Here is a 16,162-nt window from a genome sequence, read left to right as displayed (position 1 = left end):
CAAGACTTCAGCAGCAGCAGAGTGCTGTGGTATGAAAAAGCTAAGTACTCCTCTAGTCTAAAAGAGCTGGGACTGCGTGAGGCATTCAGTTTAGAGAACAGAACGCAACACAACAATGGTCTTATCCTTCCTTCAACTTTGTGCTACTTTAACTACACATTATTAGAAGAAAAATTAACTACACCGAAGTGCAAGCCCCACCTGAAAAGAAAAATGGAAATTAGTATCTGTGCTGTGTATAAACCAATTTTAATGTTTGCAGGATACTCAACTTCTTAATGGCCACTTTCCTAGTAACCTGAATACTAAGCTCCCTCATGTGCACTATTTATTTTAAACCCCTGGCCTTGATCTAATGCAAGCTGCGAGTCACATGAGTGGAGATGCGCAGGTTCTTTTCCAGATTCCAGACACATACAGTAGCAGCAAGGGTATTTTCCTAAGTTTCAAAGTCTGATGTCTGGACCATGTATGAAAAGAAAGAAATGCCTCTTCAAATCATGTACACACAACAGACTGAAACACCATCCTTGTCTTCCTATCACATATTAAGAGCAAGTTTGGAAGGCCACCTAATGCCCAGCCTGTAGACAGCCACAGAAGAGCTTGCAGTGAGTAGCGACTTATTTCTGTATCAACAGATCACCAGCAGGAGAACCGAAGGAGAAAACTGGAGACAGTGAGTCCATCCCTGATAAACAGAAAAAAAAGTACTAAAGCAATCAGAATATGAAAAAGGTAAAAGTGCAGGCACTAACATTTTCTGTTATCCTTGGCCTACATTGAGAAGTTTACAGAAAGTGACTTAAAAAGATTAAGTCACAACATGCTTAAGTTTAGCTAAAGAACTATGCAGATTAGTGAACTGCAAGACAGCATACACAGATTACCTGAAGATTTATTCAGCTTTGCTGAAAATACAGCAGTAGGTTTTTCCTTTTCTTTAACAGAAGCAGCTTCTCGCTCAGCTTCCTTCTCAAAAGCTTCTGGTTTTACTACACTGACTATCTCTTTTTCAGCAGATAAAGGTGAGGTATCTGTGGCCGGTAAGGACATCATGGATACTTCAGGCACTTCTCTGTCCACAGCCTCCAAGGACTTTTTCAAGGCAGTAGCATCTTCCTCAGTTTTTACTTCTACATTCTTTATAGACAGATCACAGGGTAGCTCTGGGCAAGGCAACTGCCTCTTCTCACCTTGGATCACCTTAGCAATCTCTTCACTGTCATCTTTGTGCATTATTTCTGTGTCAGTGGCTTCTGCCACAAACTCAGGAGCAGTTTTAGGATGAGCTAACATTACAAAGTCTTCTTCCACTGGGACTGGGGAAGACTCCATGGGTGAGAGAGCTTTGTTGTCTGCTGGTTTTGGTTCTGTAGCAACAGATACATCAGCTGAATAAGCGATAGCATTCAGCTCTTCCATCTGAAGAGGAATCTTCTCTGCCTTGGCTATTTTTGTAGGTGTTGGCTCAGACGGCAGAGCGGCAACAATTTTGGAAGAGTCCAGTTCGGGTTGGAAAGACTCCAGATAAGGCTTGCCCGTGGCAGCTACTGAATCCACTAGTCGCTCCTCATGTTCATCATCAGTTACAATATTCTCAGTTGATTTACTTTTTAAGATGAGAGATGGATCTTCGCTCACTTTCTCAGTAAAGTCAGGTATCACCTGGCTATTAAACAAGTCAGATTTTCCGAACTGTGGAGACAGTTTTTCAACAACTTCCTTGTGTTCAGGCACATCCCAAGAAATGCATTCTGGTATTGGTGTCTTTGAATAATCTGTAAAGGATGGAGAAGCAGATTCACCAGAGACCTTAGTTTCCTTAATTAAGTCACATGCAATAGATATATATGGAGTCTCTATATCTTCAGGACTGGGGCTACTCTCATGATCAGGATTTTTAAATGCTAACGCCTCTTTTGCTTCTTGGGCCTGTGTCAGCGGTACATTCACTGCCTCTTGGTATAAGGGAGGTTTTTCAGCCTCTTCTTTTACATTCTCATAATTAGCAGTAGGAATAAATGTTTCTAATGGGGAAGCTTCGAGCTGCACAGCAGATGCTTCTGCACCAGCAGTCCCAGTACTCAGTGGGGCTTCCATAACAATATCTGGCAATACTGGTGATGGAGCAGCTTCCGACCCTTCAAATGAGGGACAGAGTTGTGTCACGGGTTTCAGAGTCTCTTGTACTGACTCAGAGGTTTGAACTAAATCAATCTTTGTTTCATAAGCAAGTTTTGTACATGCTGCATCATGCATTTCACTTTCATATGCTTCTTGTACTAGATCAGGAGTAAGACCTTCAGGCATATTTGCTGCAGTGTCAGATGGTACTGTTGATATACTCTCTGTTTTAGCATAGTCAGCTTCCTGGCCTTCCTGCTTGCCAACTGCTTGAGTGCTAAAATCACCTTGTTCTGTGCTCGTCTGAGCTTTCATTTCTGCAATTTTTTTCTCATCATCGGTTCTATTCTCTGAAGTGCCTTCCTCTAGTGGAGAAAGAGATTTGACTTTGTTACCATCAGGACTTATAGAGGATTCAAATTTAGTACAAGTGATGTAAGTCTGCAAAGGTTCTTTTACAGCTTCTGGGGTACTTGGGAAAGAGCGATCTTCAGCGCTGCCTTCACTCTCTCTTTCGTAATCCTTCTGCACATTCAGCTTATCTACACCATATTTCTCATCTAAACTGCTTTCTGGTTTGGCATCTATCTTACTTCCAACATCCTCTCTCACGCTGCTCAGTCCGTGACTAGCACCTTTTACTTCCCATATGGGCTCGAATGGTTTGAAGTCTGCATATTCCTCCCTCCTAAGAGGGTCTTCTTTCAATGCCCCTTTTTCACCGTGATCACCACCTCTGTATTCGTCTTTGTTATAGAAGAGATCTTCCTCGTTTTTCTCAAACAAATCTTGAGGAGTTTCTGGAGACATTTTCAGCTGCTGTGCAGGCATTTTCTCCAGATTAGGCAATTCTTTAGGGCCCTCTAGCTGTGTTTCTTCTTTAGCTTGAGATAAAATGGCTGCTTCTGCTTTAGCAAATGGGGGTTCTGAGTATTTCATCTCTGAAATGTCTTTTTCATTTCCCTCTGCAAGAAATGGATTTCTTGCATTTTCCATAGTTTCTTTACAAACCTCACTTGCATTTTCTTTGTAAATGCCTCCTGCAGGTAATCCATCTGAGAGTGTGTCAAAGGCTGCGTGCTCTTTAAAGGGATCAGATGAGATAGGAGAGAAGGAGGGAAGAGAAGGAGCAGTATCAAGCGGGACTGCAGTAAAATCCTCTTGACCAAGCGACTTAGTGCTACCTGGCTGCTCCTGCAAGTCCATAACTTTTTCTGTGACCGTGGACAGAAAGGAAAGTTAGAGAATGCAAGTGCTCTTAAAGTCAATGCAAACTTTCATGACAGGTTCACATGATGTTAGTTATTAAGAGGTTCTTCCAAGTTCTATCATAAATACTATCAGGCATTAAAACAAAGTATCAGTTAAAGTACACTATTCTATTTCACCTCTTCTAGCAGAGAAGTATGCAAGAGGCTAGAGAAACAGCAACTTTAAGCAGCGCAAAGATCACAGTAAAGCTGAAGATGCCAGACAAGTACAGAGCATCCAAGTACAGCAGGCAATATTAACAAAGTGAGAGAGGGAGGGTGGGGTGGCAAGGTGAGGCAGAGAGAGGGTATGAGTGTATGCTTGTGCATAAACATATGCACAAACACGCATGCCAGTAAGAAGGCATTGACACTTTTTTAAAATGGGAATTTGGTGGACAGTGTAGCTAACAAAAACCACTAAATAAATACTACAGGTACAAATTTTACTTATATAAAACAATGCAGAAAGTTACTATGGATTAAATCTTTCTGCTAAATCAGTAAAGCAACTATGCTTTGATGTGTTAACCTGTTAATAGTATCAACTTCTCTCCTACATCAAGGGTCCAAGAATTCACAGATGGCTGTAGCTTGTTTATAAAACAGTTTACCATGTAAAGAAATGAATGTGTATTAAAATCTTGAACAGATCAACTGAAAAGTCAAAACTGAAAAATGAGGTAGAGGCTATTCTTGGACCCATGCTGACTTTTGCCAAAGGCAGACTAATTGGAAAGAGTTAATGAGATCAGATCAGAAATGCAGGATGTATTCAGACAAAGGTGAGCAGAAAGAACTTGCCTGCAGAGGAGTGCATCAGAGGCGCAGATGTAGCAGGAAGAGCAAAAAGGGTCTCATCTGAAAAACAAACAAATAACCTCAGCAGAAATAAAGGCTAGGTTCAAGAGGGGAGAAAGCACGCAAGTAGCCAGTTCCCAGTAAATCAAACAGATCCATAGCCAACATCTACACCCACAGAGAACCACAGAACTAGATACAAGCTGGGTAATTTGGGAGAGGCAATGCTCGGAATTCTCCATTTACAATGAGATCTTTACTGAGGCAATGGAGGGGTCTCCACCCTCCAAGCCAGGGACCAATCTGAGGATAAGATACACCACAGCAGCTACTCTTTATTTTCATTCTCCAAACTTCCATGCTACTGAGCGGCTACAGTGTCTCTAGCACCAGAAAAAACACCTGCCATTGACACCGACACACTGTCCTTAATCAGCTCACTTTGTTAGAGGGTCTCCTAACACCAACTAACTTGTGCGAGGACAGCAGCGATAAGGAGACACGACCAAAACTTGTGAAAAGTTAAAGTGACCAAAGTAAGCTTTGAAACTCCCCACAGACAGAGCACTGATCAGGCATGCTGATACTAATCAAACTGGTAACAGTCAATTCTATTCTAAATGACTGTACTACTTGCTTTATGTTTATGTCTTTACTATTTTTATTGTGTTATAATGTAGACAAGCTTCCAAATGAAGGAATTCTTTTCAAAGCCTCTTTTGGCATGATCCAAGGAGCATATTTTGCTCTGCTGAATTTTGTGCTAATATTTCACAAGACAATCCCAGCTCTCCAATTTCCATTCAAAGAACTAAGTAAAAATAAGGAAGGACACCCTTCTCCTAAGCTAAGGAAGTCACCCTCCTTCACTAATGCATGATGGTGAGAAGCTGGACAATCCCAGAGTTTCATATTGCGCATTATCCGAAGTAAAAGCATACAGCTATGACATTTGACTAAGCTGCATGAAGCAGTTAATGAAAAACCACTCTAGAAGCAGCAATACCAGCCATCATTAGGATCCAGGCAAATCAAAACCAGTCCTTGTCTGGATTTCTCTGTGTGAGCAGCAGTATTTTTCCCAGGTCCATCATGGCCTGTTGGCATTACATTAATGTAAAAATAGTAACATTTAGGTAAATATATTTCATTCTGAAGAGCGCATAAAAGTTTAAATTAAGGCTGTTAAAGAATATTTGCAATTTACATCAATTGTATCAGCAGAGTACAAAATTATATTAAAGCATTTCAATTAGATTTTGAATTTTCAGCACAGACGTCAACAATCTTTAGTTTTGCTATTTGCCTGGACAAAATCAAGTCCTGAAAAAGAACTCACTTTTTTTAATTAAAAGCAAAGAAAAACAGAAGCAATTGATTTTGAAAGATGAAAGGCAAAAAGTGGGAAATGTAGTAGACCCAGCAGCGCATACATAATAATCCAGTAAAGCAGGGCATTAAGGTAATTTTTGTTTTGGCATGGAACCATGACTTTCTGCAAAAGCAATGCCACTTCAAGATACTCATGACCTGTCTGGCTTACTCAAGTTAATCCCACCAGCAGTTTTCCAAAAGTCAAATCTCCTCACAACCTACATTTCCTGTCACAATATACAGTCGGTTGGTTTTGCTTCACAGAACGTTGTTATCTTCAAGTGATGTTTACAATCCACAAAATTCAGCAAGATATAAGAAAACAGAGTAATAAAGTTGGAGTGTAGGACTCAGTGTTTAGAAGCTTCCTCAACTCCTGCCGGGCCAAAGGGATTTCTGTTCAGTTTTCTAGAAATTACATTTTCCTATTAAGGACCACAGAGAGAGAAACCTCAATTCTGAATTTAGAACACATTAAAGCAGTGTTACAGTTCAGTGGTGGCAAAAGCTTTTAAGGACAAAAACCACACTGGAGGACAACTGATCAATATGTGACACTAAGTCACAGAACTGGAACGCTCATCCATACACTGCCAGGTTATCACCATATGCCCTTTATTGCAGGAGATGCTCGACTCCACGTGCCCTGGCTCACTGGGATCACTTCCGCAAGCAGACTGCTCGCAAGGGGCCCACCGCCCCATGAGACAAGTTAGCAAGTCACCTGGTTTGGAAAGTGAAACAAGGGGCTTCAGGACGAGTGCACCTTAGGACTAACCAGTCCAGAGGCCTGCTCTGCCTTCCTCAAAATGAGGCTTTTAGCAGTAACATCAGAGGTTTTTCTTCAGTTCCCAGTGTACCTGGTACATCACGGGTCACCGCTGAGCTTTAGATTTTAGGCTAGCAAGCCTTAGGGTTTGCACCAAGCAACAGCACACTCTCTTTTTCTCTCAACATTATGCCTAGATGGACCAAGCAAGCAACAGCTCCTGACCACAAACGTAGAACTGTGTCCCTCTATGCGTGTACTGGATGCTGATCCTGCCGAAATACCTAATCACTTGTTGGTTAAATGGAGTAGCAGTGTCCACACGCTCCACGCTTGAGCCAGTGTCAATCTATCACCTCATCTCTTACCCGCCTGTAGCAAGCTCCCCTTGGAGCACTGCACACGCACACCAGGTCCAAAGCCTCAAGGGACCTGTGATGTGGCAATTCTCCAGGAAGCTGGTAATAGAGACTACTCCACAGCCTGCACCTTCCCTGAAGCCACACACTCTCACCTCCTCCGGGCCACGCCAGAGCAGCATAACCTTCATTTGCTGGAAGGGGTCTACACTTTGGAGAGGAAGAGAGGGGAGAGAAACCAGGATGGACCTGATGAGGCCAGATTGTGCAGCACGAAGACAGAGACCCCTGACAGCACAACAAAAAAGGACCTCGCAGGGAAACCAAGAACAAGTCGATGGAGTGGAGATGCTGAAAATGTAGAAATAAAAGCAGGACAAAGAAAGAAGAGAGTCCACTGGGGTAAGCAGATGAAGAGGAAAATGCACAAGTCCCTGAAGGTGCAGTACACTTGGTGTCCAAAGACCAGCTGCAATCTCTACCAAAAATTCTAGACTTAAAAATCTTTTAAATACTTCCCAACCCCAGAGAGAGAGAGGTTTCAGTTTCTGGTGAGGAACACTGGTTTTAGGAGCATGGGCACTGATTTTTTTAGTGCTCCATTAAGACAGCACAATGCAGAAACTCCTTCTCAGGTTTAGCTTCCATTTACTCAACACAAAAACATACAGCTATGCCAGTCACCGAATTCCCAGGTTCTCTTAATGGAAGGATATTATGCCCACACCCAAACTTTATTTTCCACGCATAGCTGGAGCGTGAAAAGTGATTACGTAAAAGCAGTATTTTCTAACGAGCCAAGGAGAACCACCCACTTTCCCTCCACCCACATCAGAATGGCATTTTTTCCTGCGTAAAGGAAGAAGATATAAGGACTTTTTCCTGCTGTGGGCCCTGTATAACACCTCCAGGCAAGCAGGGAGAACTGAGTAGGACCTCTACAACTCCCACATCAGCATAACTGCTAACTGAGAGCACGTGAACCACCCATTCTCTTCAAATTGTAATTCAAATGACATGGTGAAAGGAATGGTGTTTTTTCCAGCAATGACATTTGCGCTGAAGAATCCTTACCACTGGATGTTGGAGCTAGAAACCTTTCAAAAACAGAACTCTGTGGGTGCTTTGGTAGACAAGAGAAAAAAAATGCAGCGTCTATCAGACTGTCGCCTGGCATACAGCAAGACTGCCCAGGCTCAAAAGCATACCACAAGGAACACGCAAGCCGCTTCAGCCAACACTTGCAGAACACTCTAGAGAACGGGCTGCCTCTTCCCACCCGCTGCTGAAGCGGTAGCACTGGTAACAGCTGTCAACAAATGTAGTAAGTTTTGTAATGAAGTACTATGTTTAGTGGAATAACTTCATTTGCAGAAGTGCGAGGAGGATAGATCACTGAGGGTGGCTTTTCCTATTTTCATATCAATGGCAAAAATTAAGTGACTGAAACGAAGTAGTACACTACTACTAGAATCAAGTAAAAAAATTTCAGAATACATCAAGCTCTAAGCAAGATTATTTTCAAGTAAGGGTGCATATTCAAAACTCCTTTCTTGACCTATGAAGCGGGCCTTCACTACAGCAAAGCTTCACCCAAAGATATAAAGAAAATCTAAGTAAAGAAGCCTTCAGGTTTTACAAATCATAACAAAAACAATTAAATCTGTAAGAGGAACTGCTCAATTACAGTTTCCACCAGAAGACAGACTTTGTTTCATGAAATACAGAAGAATGAGACCTCGAAATGAACACTCAATCTCCAGTCCTTACTCCAAATTTTATCTGCCAAAAATCCATAATGGTGCAGGTTAGTAACCTACCTTCAGCATTACAGTTAAGAGAAAGACAGACCTCCTATTTGTGAATGGTATTACTTTATATTAGTTACTGAAGTAGTCCAATCAATGGTTTTTAAAGAGAACTTTATGGACAGACTCAACCTTGCCCAGGTGACCTTATAGCGTTCAGTAAAATACTAATACTGTATTCAAACATGTACACCCACACATCACCAAACCAATGACTGCATGACTGCTGTTTGCCTAACGAGAGAAAGTTGATAGTTTTGCTCACTAGCACACGCTCCTCTGTTGTTTTGGTTTTTTTTTTTTTTAATATCCACATATATGAACATATCCCCCTAGTGTGAAAGGAAAAAGCATTTAAGGAACAACAGAACAAAGTGATGCACAACGTGAGTCATTCTGATCACATTCCTATTTTTAACCAAAAACATTCTGCAAATTTTACCTTGGCTTTTTGCTAATTAAATATTCCCTCAAAAAAAAAAAAAAAACCACCCACAAACAGCCCTGTAGCTTCTCCTTTCATTAGCATGAACTCTAAAACTTTGTATTGTGGTTTCAGCTAAAACGTAAGCTCCATCAACAAGAAACAGATTTCAGTTTTGTTTAAAATTAAAAACCTGACACCAGCATGACAAAGAGGTGTCATTTTAAACTCTCATTTTAATTTTTGCTGATTGCCCACTAACTGCTGTTGTTACAAGATACCGACATTAGCAGCATAAAACTTTAAAGTTTATATCAAAGTTTTGGATAAAAAGCAGAGAAATAAATGGAGAGAGATTTCCCAGACAGCTAAGAAAGAGAAAGTAAAGATTTGTCTGCAAAGATTTCCAGAGAAAGAGAGAAGAATGTTTAAAATGAAAAAGTAATAAACTGACAATTCCAAGAAAAGCAGTTTAGGAAAAAACCTGCCCCCCCCAACATACTTGCCAACAGAAAGCAGAGGACTTAAGTCTAGTCACAGAAACTAAGAACTCAGAAAGAACGTGCTCTGTTCCTCATCGCTAGATTTTTGGTAGCTGATGTACCCTTCCATCTGCTCTCACATGTGACTCCTTCCAAGCATCAGCAGCAGGTCTGTGGTAAAGTAGGTTTATTGTTCGGATGCTCTCATTTTTATGTATAAGCTTAGCATTAGGAAAAAAAATCTAAATATTTTATTTTCTACATATAAACACTGAGTAAACTTCACCCTGATGCACAGTTTATCTTTGGTAGGAGACTGTATTAGGCTGCTAGATGGCAGTTTCAGTCTTCAGAAAAGAAAAAACATTGTCTGGATTAGTTTGCTGGAGAATGTACGCTATTCTTAAAACAAAAGAACAAAGCAGTTGGCAAGAATAAAGTTTTTAAGAATCCACTTCACCTTTGCATGTTTAGAAAATGAGCAAAATGCCTAACTAAAAGACAGGGCCTGCTTTTATCTTGCAGACCTACCCACAATGGGACGCTGATTTTGAAGGGCCTCTCTTGTTAAAACAAATATTTAGCAATAAAACAGGGTAAAATTAATACTCAAAGGAATGGCATCTGTGACATGACTCATATATAGTGTAAAAGCTGCACTTGCAGCAATCCCTCTAGGGCAGATATGAAAGAGAAATTGTCTGCTTCTTCAATGCACCGAGCTGTTAATTTGTCCACGGTGAAGACTGCCCCAAGCAGCATTTCTGATCTCAAACCATTATCTAAGCAACACACAAGTATGTAGTACTACCATGAAGTTTTACTCTTTTACAGATTCAAGAACTAGAAAAACCTCAAAAGGCTTTTGGAGACCAGCGCAGTACCCTCACACTTCATAACCATAGGGAGGAACTGCCATGGGGTTTTTTTGCCCGTGTGTGTTGATGTCAACTTATTATAAGTAAATTGTTACCTCTTGGCATAAAGCATCAAAGACAACATATCTGGCCACTTAAAAGTTAAATTAAATGATTTCAAGGAGAGTCAAGTTCTTGGATGCCTAATTTCCTACTGCAGAGTAAACAAGGGCACACAACTTCCCAAGAATTTCCTGAGAAAAGCAGCTGCCTACACAGACTCCATTTAAATCATTCTCCTGTTATGATGCAATTGTTCTAAATATGGTATTTCACCAATTATTTAAGGGATTCAAGATAAAGAACATTAACTATTAATAGCATCTTTTCACATCATTAGATCAAGCTGCAGAGCCACAGCAAGCAATTAGGTTTTTCATTTAGCTCTTTTTAGTTATAGGTGTAAACTTATAAAAAGATCTAAGTTTATAAAGAGAAGTTTCCAGTCTAGAAAACTCAGACTGCAAACTACTTGGAAACCTTTGAGGAAAGTATACAAGCTGCTACAGAAGATAGAAATTGCTGAAGATTTAAGTGAAAACAGGACCTCCATTTTTAACATCTTGAGGGTATCAGAACTAGGATCACAAAAGGATCCAAGAGTTTTGATTATTAACAAGGGCAGCCGTAGGTCGTCTCAGCTCTTCATGGAAATTACTGCAAAGCGGTATCATGCATCACTTGCAGAGCGAGTTGCACGATACTGCAGAGTTCTCATTTCACATTATTCAAAATAGATAAAGAAAAGTTCAAAACAAGCATTTTGAACAGTGCTTGCTGCTTTAAATATTCTGTTTATGGAAACACAAGTCTCTAGCAAGAAGCAAGTGTTTTCTTATTGTCTAAGCAGAAATCTATAACCAAACTGGTTTAAGCAGATTTTTTTTCCAATATCATATTCACATGGTCCAACTTGCAGCAACCTTTTCCTCTTTTGGAAAAATTACATTCGAGGCGAGTTGCTCAGCCATGCAGATACTGCAAAGCATACAATGACAGAAGTAAGGTACATGCCATTTCATCTTCTTTTGGCCAGCTATAGAGCGAAAAGCAAGAAAGACAGTACCACTCCCCCGCAGCACCCAATGGCCAACCAAAGCAAGAACAGACGGACAAGAAAGATACGTTAATTCTGGCTCTATTACAATTCTTTCCATTACAATTCCCAGATTGCCAAAGTAAATACCCACTACAAGGGTGTTTTTAAAAGGCCATTAAATACTTCAGACACATAATTGCCAGCCTCACCTCACTCTTGCAACCAAACGGATTGATCAATAACACGATGGACAGGATCCAAAGCAGCATTTCAGAGGATGGCTCTATAATGCCACTTCCTATTAAAAGTCCCTCAGCAACATGAGTGTCACTGTATCTCTTCAGAGCAGGGACAGAATTTTATGTGGCATATTTTGTTATTAAAAGTAAACAAACAAAAAAAAAGTCACACAGGTCAGCTCCAAAGAAACTTTTCATTATTCTTATACCAAGTATAACAAGAGAACAAGGAATTCTCAGAAACAAGACACACATACCTATCACAGACCAGCAATCCACTGTGGCTCACCATGAGGAAAGTTAAATCCTCCGAAGAATGAAGATAAATTATTTGGCTCCTGAGCATAAACTAAGCTCACAGATGAATAAGTGACACACAACAAAGTGTCACGTACATTAACTGTGCCCTGAAGGCCTGTGCCTTCTCCCCCAAGTGTATCAACTGACCTAATCACATAAATTCTGCCTTCTTACAGAGTTAGCATCAGGTGGTGGGTAAATACCTCCCTTTAAAGTCAGGTGGCCACAATAATCAACTTCAGCTGTTCACAGCCCATCTCTGATGGCTTGAAATACCCACTTCACAATCACAAATATATTTAATAGCAAAGCTCAGAATGAATCTAGAATGATTTCAGATATGAACATTCACAGATCCAGTATTTATATTCACCAATTTAATGATTTTAATATATTTAATTAAAAAGACACAATCTAGCCAATTGCAAACACATGTGTCCAGCTACACATGGCTTTAAAGGTAAGTATTCAGTCTTTGGCAGTATTTGTAACCAAAAAAATACTAGATAATTCCTCTAAAAACTAAATAACTCTTCCTTAAGACCCAGACTCTTTAACCGTATGTTGAAGTAACAAACAGAAATTTGGGTTCTGGCAGTGTCACAAAGCAGAAAGATATAATAACTACACCAGAACTTATTCAAAGGCAGGAGGTCTAAAGAGCCAGGCAAATCCTATCATTATGCAGATATTATCCAATTTAATTTTGGAGATTATAGCAATCATAAGATTCCCTTTCACTGATTTGTACAGATGGAATTTGTCCCTGCTTTCCCCACAATTAAACAAATTAAGCAGTATTTAGATTAGCAACTTGATCATTGAGGAAGAATGTATTTATTAGCTAAATTAATCTTTAAAGAATGGAGAAGAGATGCTACCGATTTCTTTTAGCATCTGTTCCCAACACATTACCTTCCGCAACAAGCCTCTGACATAAGAGCTTAGAGTCTGTAAAATAAAAACAAATCAATGCATAAGATATCCTCATCTCAAAAGAGGGAAAAAGAACATGGACATTCATTAGAGGATTCATTACAGCCATCAGCATTTGTATAAGAATATCGTTTAATGAGATGAATGAAGCGGTGTGAACATGACACACTGTCCTGATGTCCTCCTCTTCAACAAAGATGATCAGATATCAAGCAGCACTGCACTTCCTGGGTTGCAACAGATTTTGGTCAATACAGGTTCTAGCTATCCCCTTCAGCTCTTTGTCACTTAAGACACCAATCACACGGGAAAACTGATTTTCTTATCTAACGATGTCATCTTTTAAAGAAAACTTGGGTTTAATACACTGGAAATTCATCCCCTCGCCCTTTGAACAGCATTTCTCAAGCTGAAGGCATGAATACTTGAAGACCTGGCTGAAGACCAAGAAAGAAGCGATCGTGCTTCCACCACCACCACATACATCTTTCTACTCCCTCGTTCCTTTCCCTTTCACTTCTGCAGCTACAACCTGCTTTTGAAGGTCTCGCACGTGCTCTTTCATCTCTTTTACTTGGCATTCGTTTCCTTATCACGCACAAAGGACAGAGATGGACAGGCGTTAAGGAATTTTACCTTCTGTCCGAAGAGGGAATAGCAGAGTTCAAGAAAAACTGCCACAAACTAGTAACGACTGGATAGGCAGTAGGACCTTGACATTAGACCAACAGCGTCTAACAGACTGAGAACATCTTTAACTGGCAACAGAAAAGTTTATGTTCATCTCAGTCTCGTGCCTTATTTAAAGACATCTTAATTGACATATTCTTCCTAGCCGATGAAGTTGATGACATGATCGCCCCATTCATTAAAAAGCTGCAAGTAAAAGTTCACAGCACATTCCTAAGACACAAAGCAACCCTTCCAGCAAAACCAGGGAGGGTCAAACTGGTATTCCTAACACTTCTACATGAGGGAAAAAAAATTAAAGTTAAAAGTATTCTTTCTTTACACATCAGAAAGCAATAAATGGAGACAAACCCATTAAAAACCATGGGGAAGAGCAGTAATTTAAAAACATCTCTAACTTAAAATCTTCATATTTTGACAGCTACAGTTAGCAACAGATTATTTCAATTTGAAAGAGAAAAACATTCTACTAAGATAATTTGATTTTCTCAGACATTGTGAATATTATTAAGCCCATTATTTTATTGCTATTGTAATAGTTCTCATTGATGGAAATACCAATTAAAAAAGCTATCCACCAAACGTATGTCATACAGCTGTAGTCCAGTGATCTCAGGGCAGCACAGTACAGTTAGCACAAAAAACAGTCTTAAAGTAGAAAACATTATGCAGTGTTTTCAAAGCTGAACAGGAGTAATTTCTATTTTAGCTCATAAAACAAGAAATAAAGAAGCCACATGAAAACATACTTGACTGCTCTACTTAGAATAGGTCTCTCAGTTCAATATTTTTTACGTGGTAATAATAGCTTTTTTTCTTTCGGCTTCTAATGCAGCTTGATAGTTACACAATTTTCCTCCTACTTCATGCATAAGTGTTTCTGAATATCTCAGGACAATTTATCTGTAAGCTAAACATTGCTTTACATTTTCTAGCCAGCAAAAGACCAATAACTATTTCCTTGCTTACAAGATATCTAGAACCCAAAGGGCATTTTCAGATTGAACTATGCATTGCTAATTTTTGTATCTGAGTTTCATAGTTACTATAGTAACATGCCAGCTCAAAAAAAGTCTTATTTCATTCAAAATATTAACAGAAAACAAAGAAACATAACTCAAGCACACCAAGACGTGCCTCAAGTTGTAGGTTAACTGCCCTTTGTTATTCTAATACCTTTCCAGCGCACAAAGGCCAGACTAATTTGATGAGAGCCACCAAGTAGTTGGGTGTGACAAAATGGACATTGAAATAGCCAGTCAAAGCCACTAACCTCCCTCAAAATCGGGTGGCAAGCAGCAAAGCCCCCACAGGATTCTAACAGCATGGGAAAATTGGTCGCCAGGGTTAGAGTGATGACACCTATATGCCTTCTGCTAAGTAGCCAAGCTCCCAGACTGAGCGCTCTCCAAATTCCTCATCCTCCCCATCCTGGACACTGAAGGAAAAGTTAAAACAACATCCTCACAATACACCAGCCAGAAAGTTATACTAGAAAAATGCATCGCAAATTACTGAAATAACACACAAGATGCATCTACAAGCCACTTAGAAATCATCTTTTTCCAATCACAGATCTACTTTAAGATTGTCTTTTCACCATGCCAATTGCCAACAACCACAGCTTATTTCTTTCCTCGTGAGCTGCAAAGTTTGAGTGTCTTGACCTTAGGCCTTTATATTCCAACAACCACTCATTTCTAACCCATCTGTAGATCAGCTGTTGCAAAAGGACTTGACACTTTCCTAGCAATTTGTAGCAGTCAGCAGGAGAAAACCACTGACAGGGAGGCTTAAACATCGTCCTCGACTCTTAAACGAGTCCTGCTGTTAGTGGTTATCTATGAGATAAGAGGTTCAGCGTTCACCAGTGGTGATGCAACAGGGTGGACAAGATAGTCCTCAATTCACAGACATGCTGCAGACTTCCTTAAGTACAGATAGGGAGGAAGGGAAAAAAGGGCAAACAACCAGTAGTTCTTCACTGTCTCCTAACTTGTGGTTTGTAGGGTTTCATCTCCAAGGGGAAAACTCTCAATGCAATTCGAAACTTCCCTGAGGGCTACATCATTATATGGTAGGTGGAAGCTATGTGGTTTTATCCTGGAAAGCAAGTCAAAGGATACACACACGAAGCAAATATACTATCAAACTTGGCAGGACTATCCTTGCGCATACTTCTGGTTAACAAAAGAAATAGCTGTTTGGCTTTAGAAACTCTTATACCAGCTGAATTACAGAAGCAGGCCCCACTGTGCTATACATTGCACATGACAATAAATAAAACCAAATAAATAAAACCAAATAAATAAAACCAAATAAATAAAACCAAATAAATAAAACCAAATAAATAAAACCAAATAAATAAAACCAAATAAATAAAACCAAATAAATAAAACCATCCCTCGTTGAACTCACCTAGATGGGAACACAAAATACAAAAGTGAAGATAGTAGCTGTACTATACCAGCCAAATTGCTGGTTACTCTCCTCCCCATGTGTCACTATAATGGAAACCGTGTAATGGGGGGGAAAATCACATTCTACCTTTGATATACCTAGGTTATGGCCACCTCCCTTACAGCTTTACTGACTACATTTGGGAGGGTGGGCAGAGAAAGGGTCTTGCACCTCAAAGATGATCAGC

At 40.0% G+C, this 16,162-nt stretch overlaps 1 protein-coding gene across 2 annotated transcripts in view; it reads right to left on the bottom strand.

Annotated features, from left to right (window-relative positions):
* The window catches only part of RTN4 (reticulon 4), a 32,090-nt gene extending 27,854 nt beyond the window's left edge, over nt 1–4,236 (bottom strand). The window contains exons 1-2 of one of the 2 annotated variants that reach the window (XM_009319597.1): nt 4,182–4,236; nt 786–3,341 (exon numbers count right to left, since the gene is read on the bottom strand). In XM_009319597.1, the coding sequence (XP_009317872.1) occupies nt 841–3,341; nt 4,182–4,197 (2,517 nt within the window). In that variant the 5' untranslated portion in view covers nt 4,198–4,236 and the 3' untranslated portion in view covers nt 786–840. Of the gene's footprint in view, nt 1–785; nt 3,342–4,181 lie in introns of those variants that run through there. The other variant, XM_009319600.1, reaches the window with a different exon arrangement.
* Nucleotides 4,237–16,162: the final 11,926 nt, after the last annotated feature.

This window comes from Pygoscelis adeliae, unplaced genomic scaffold, assembly GCF_000699105.1.
Source record: "Pygoscelis adeliae isolate BGI_AS28 unplaced genomic scaffold, ASM69910v1 Scaffold122, whole genome shotgun sequence".
Lineage (NCBI taxonomy): Eukaryota > Metazoa > Chordata > Aves > Sphenisciformes > Spheniscidae > Pygoscelis > Pygoscelis adeliae.
The sequence above is the reverse complement of the archived record's forward strand: the minus strand, read 5'-3'. Positions and strand labels throughout refer to the sequence as shown.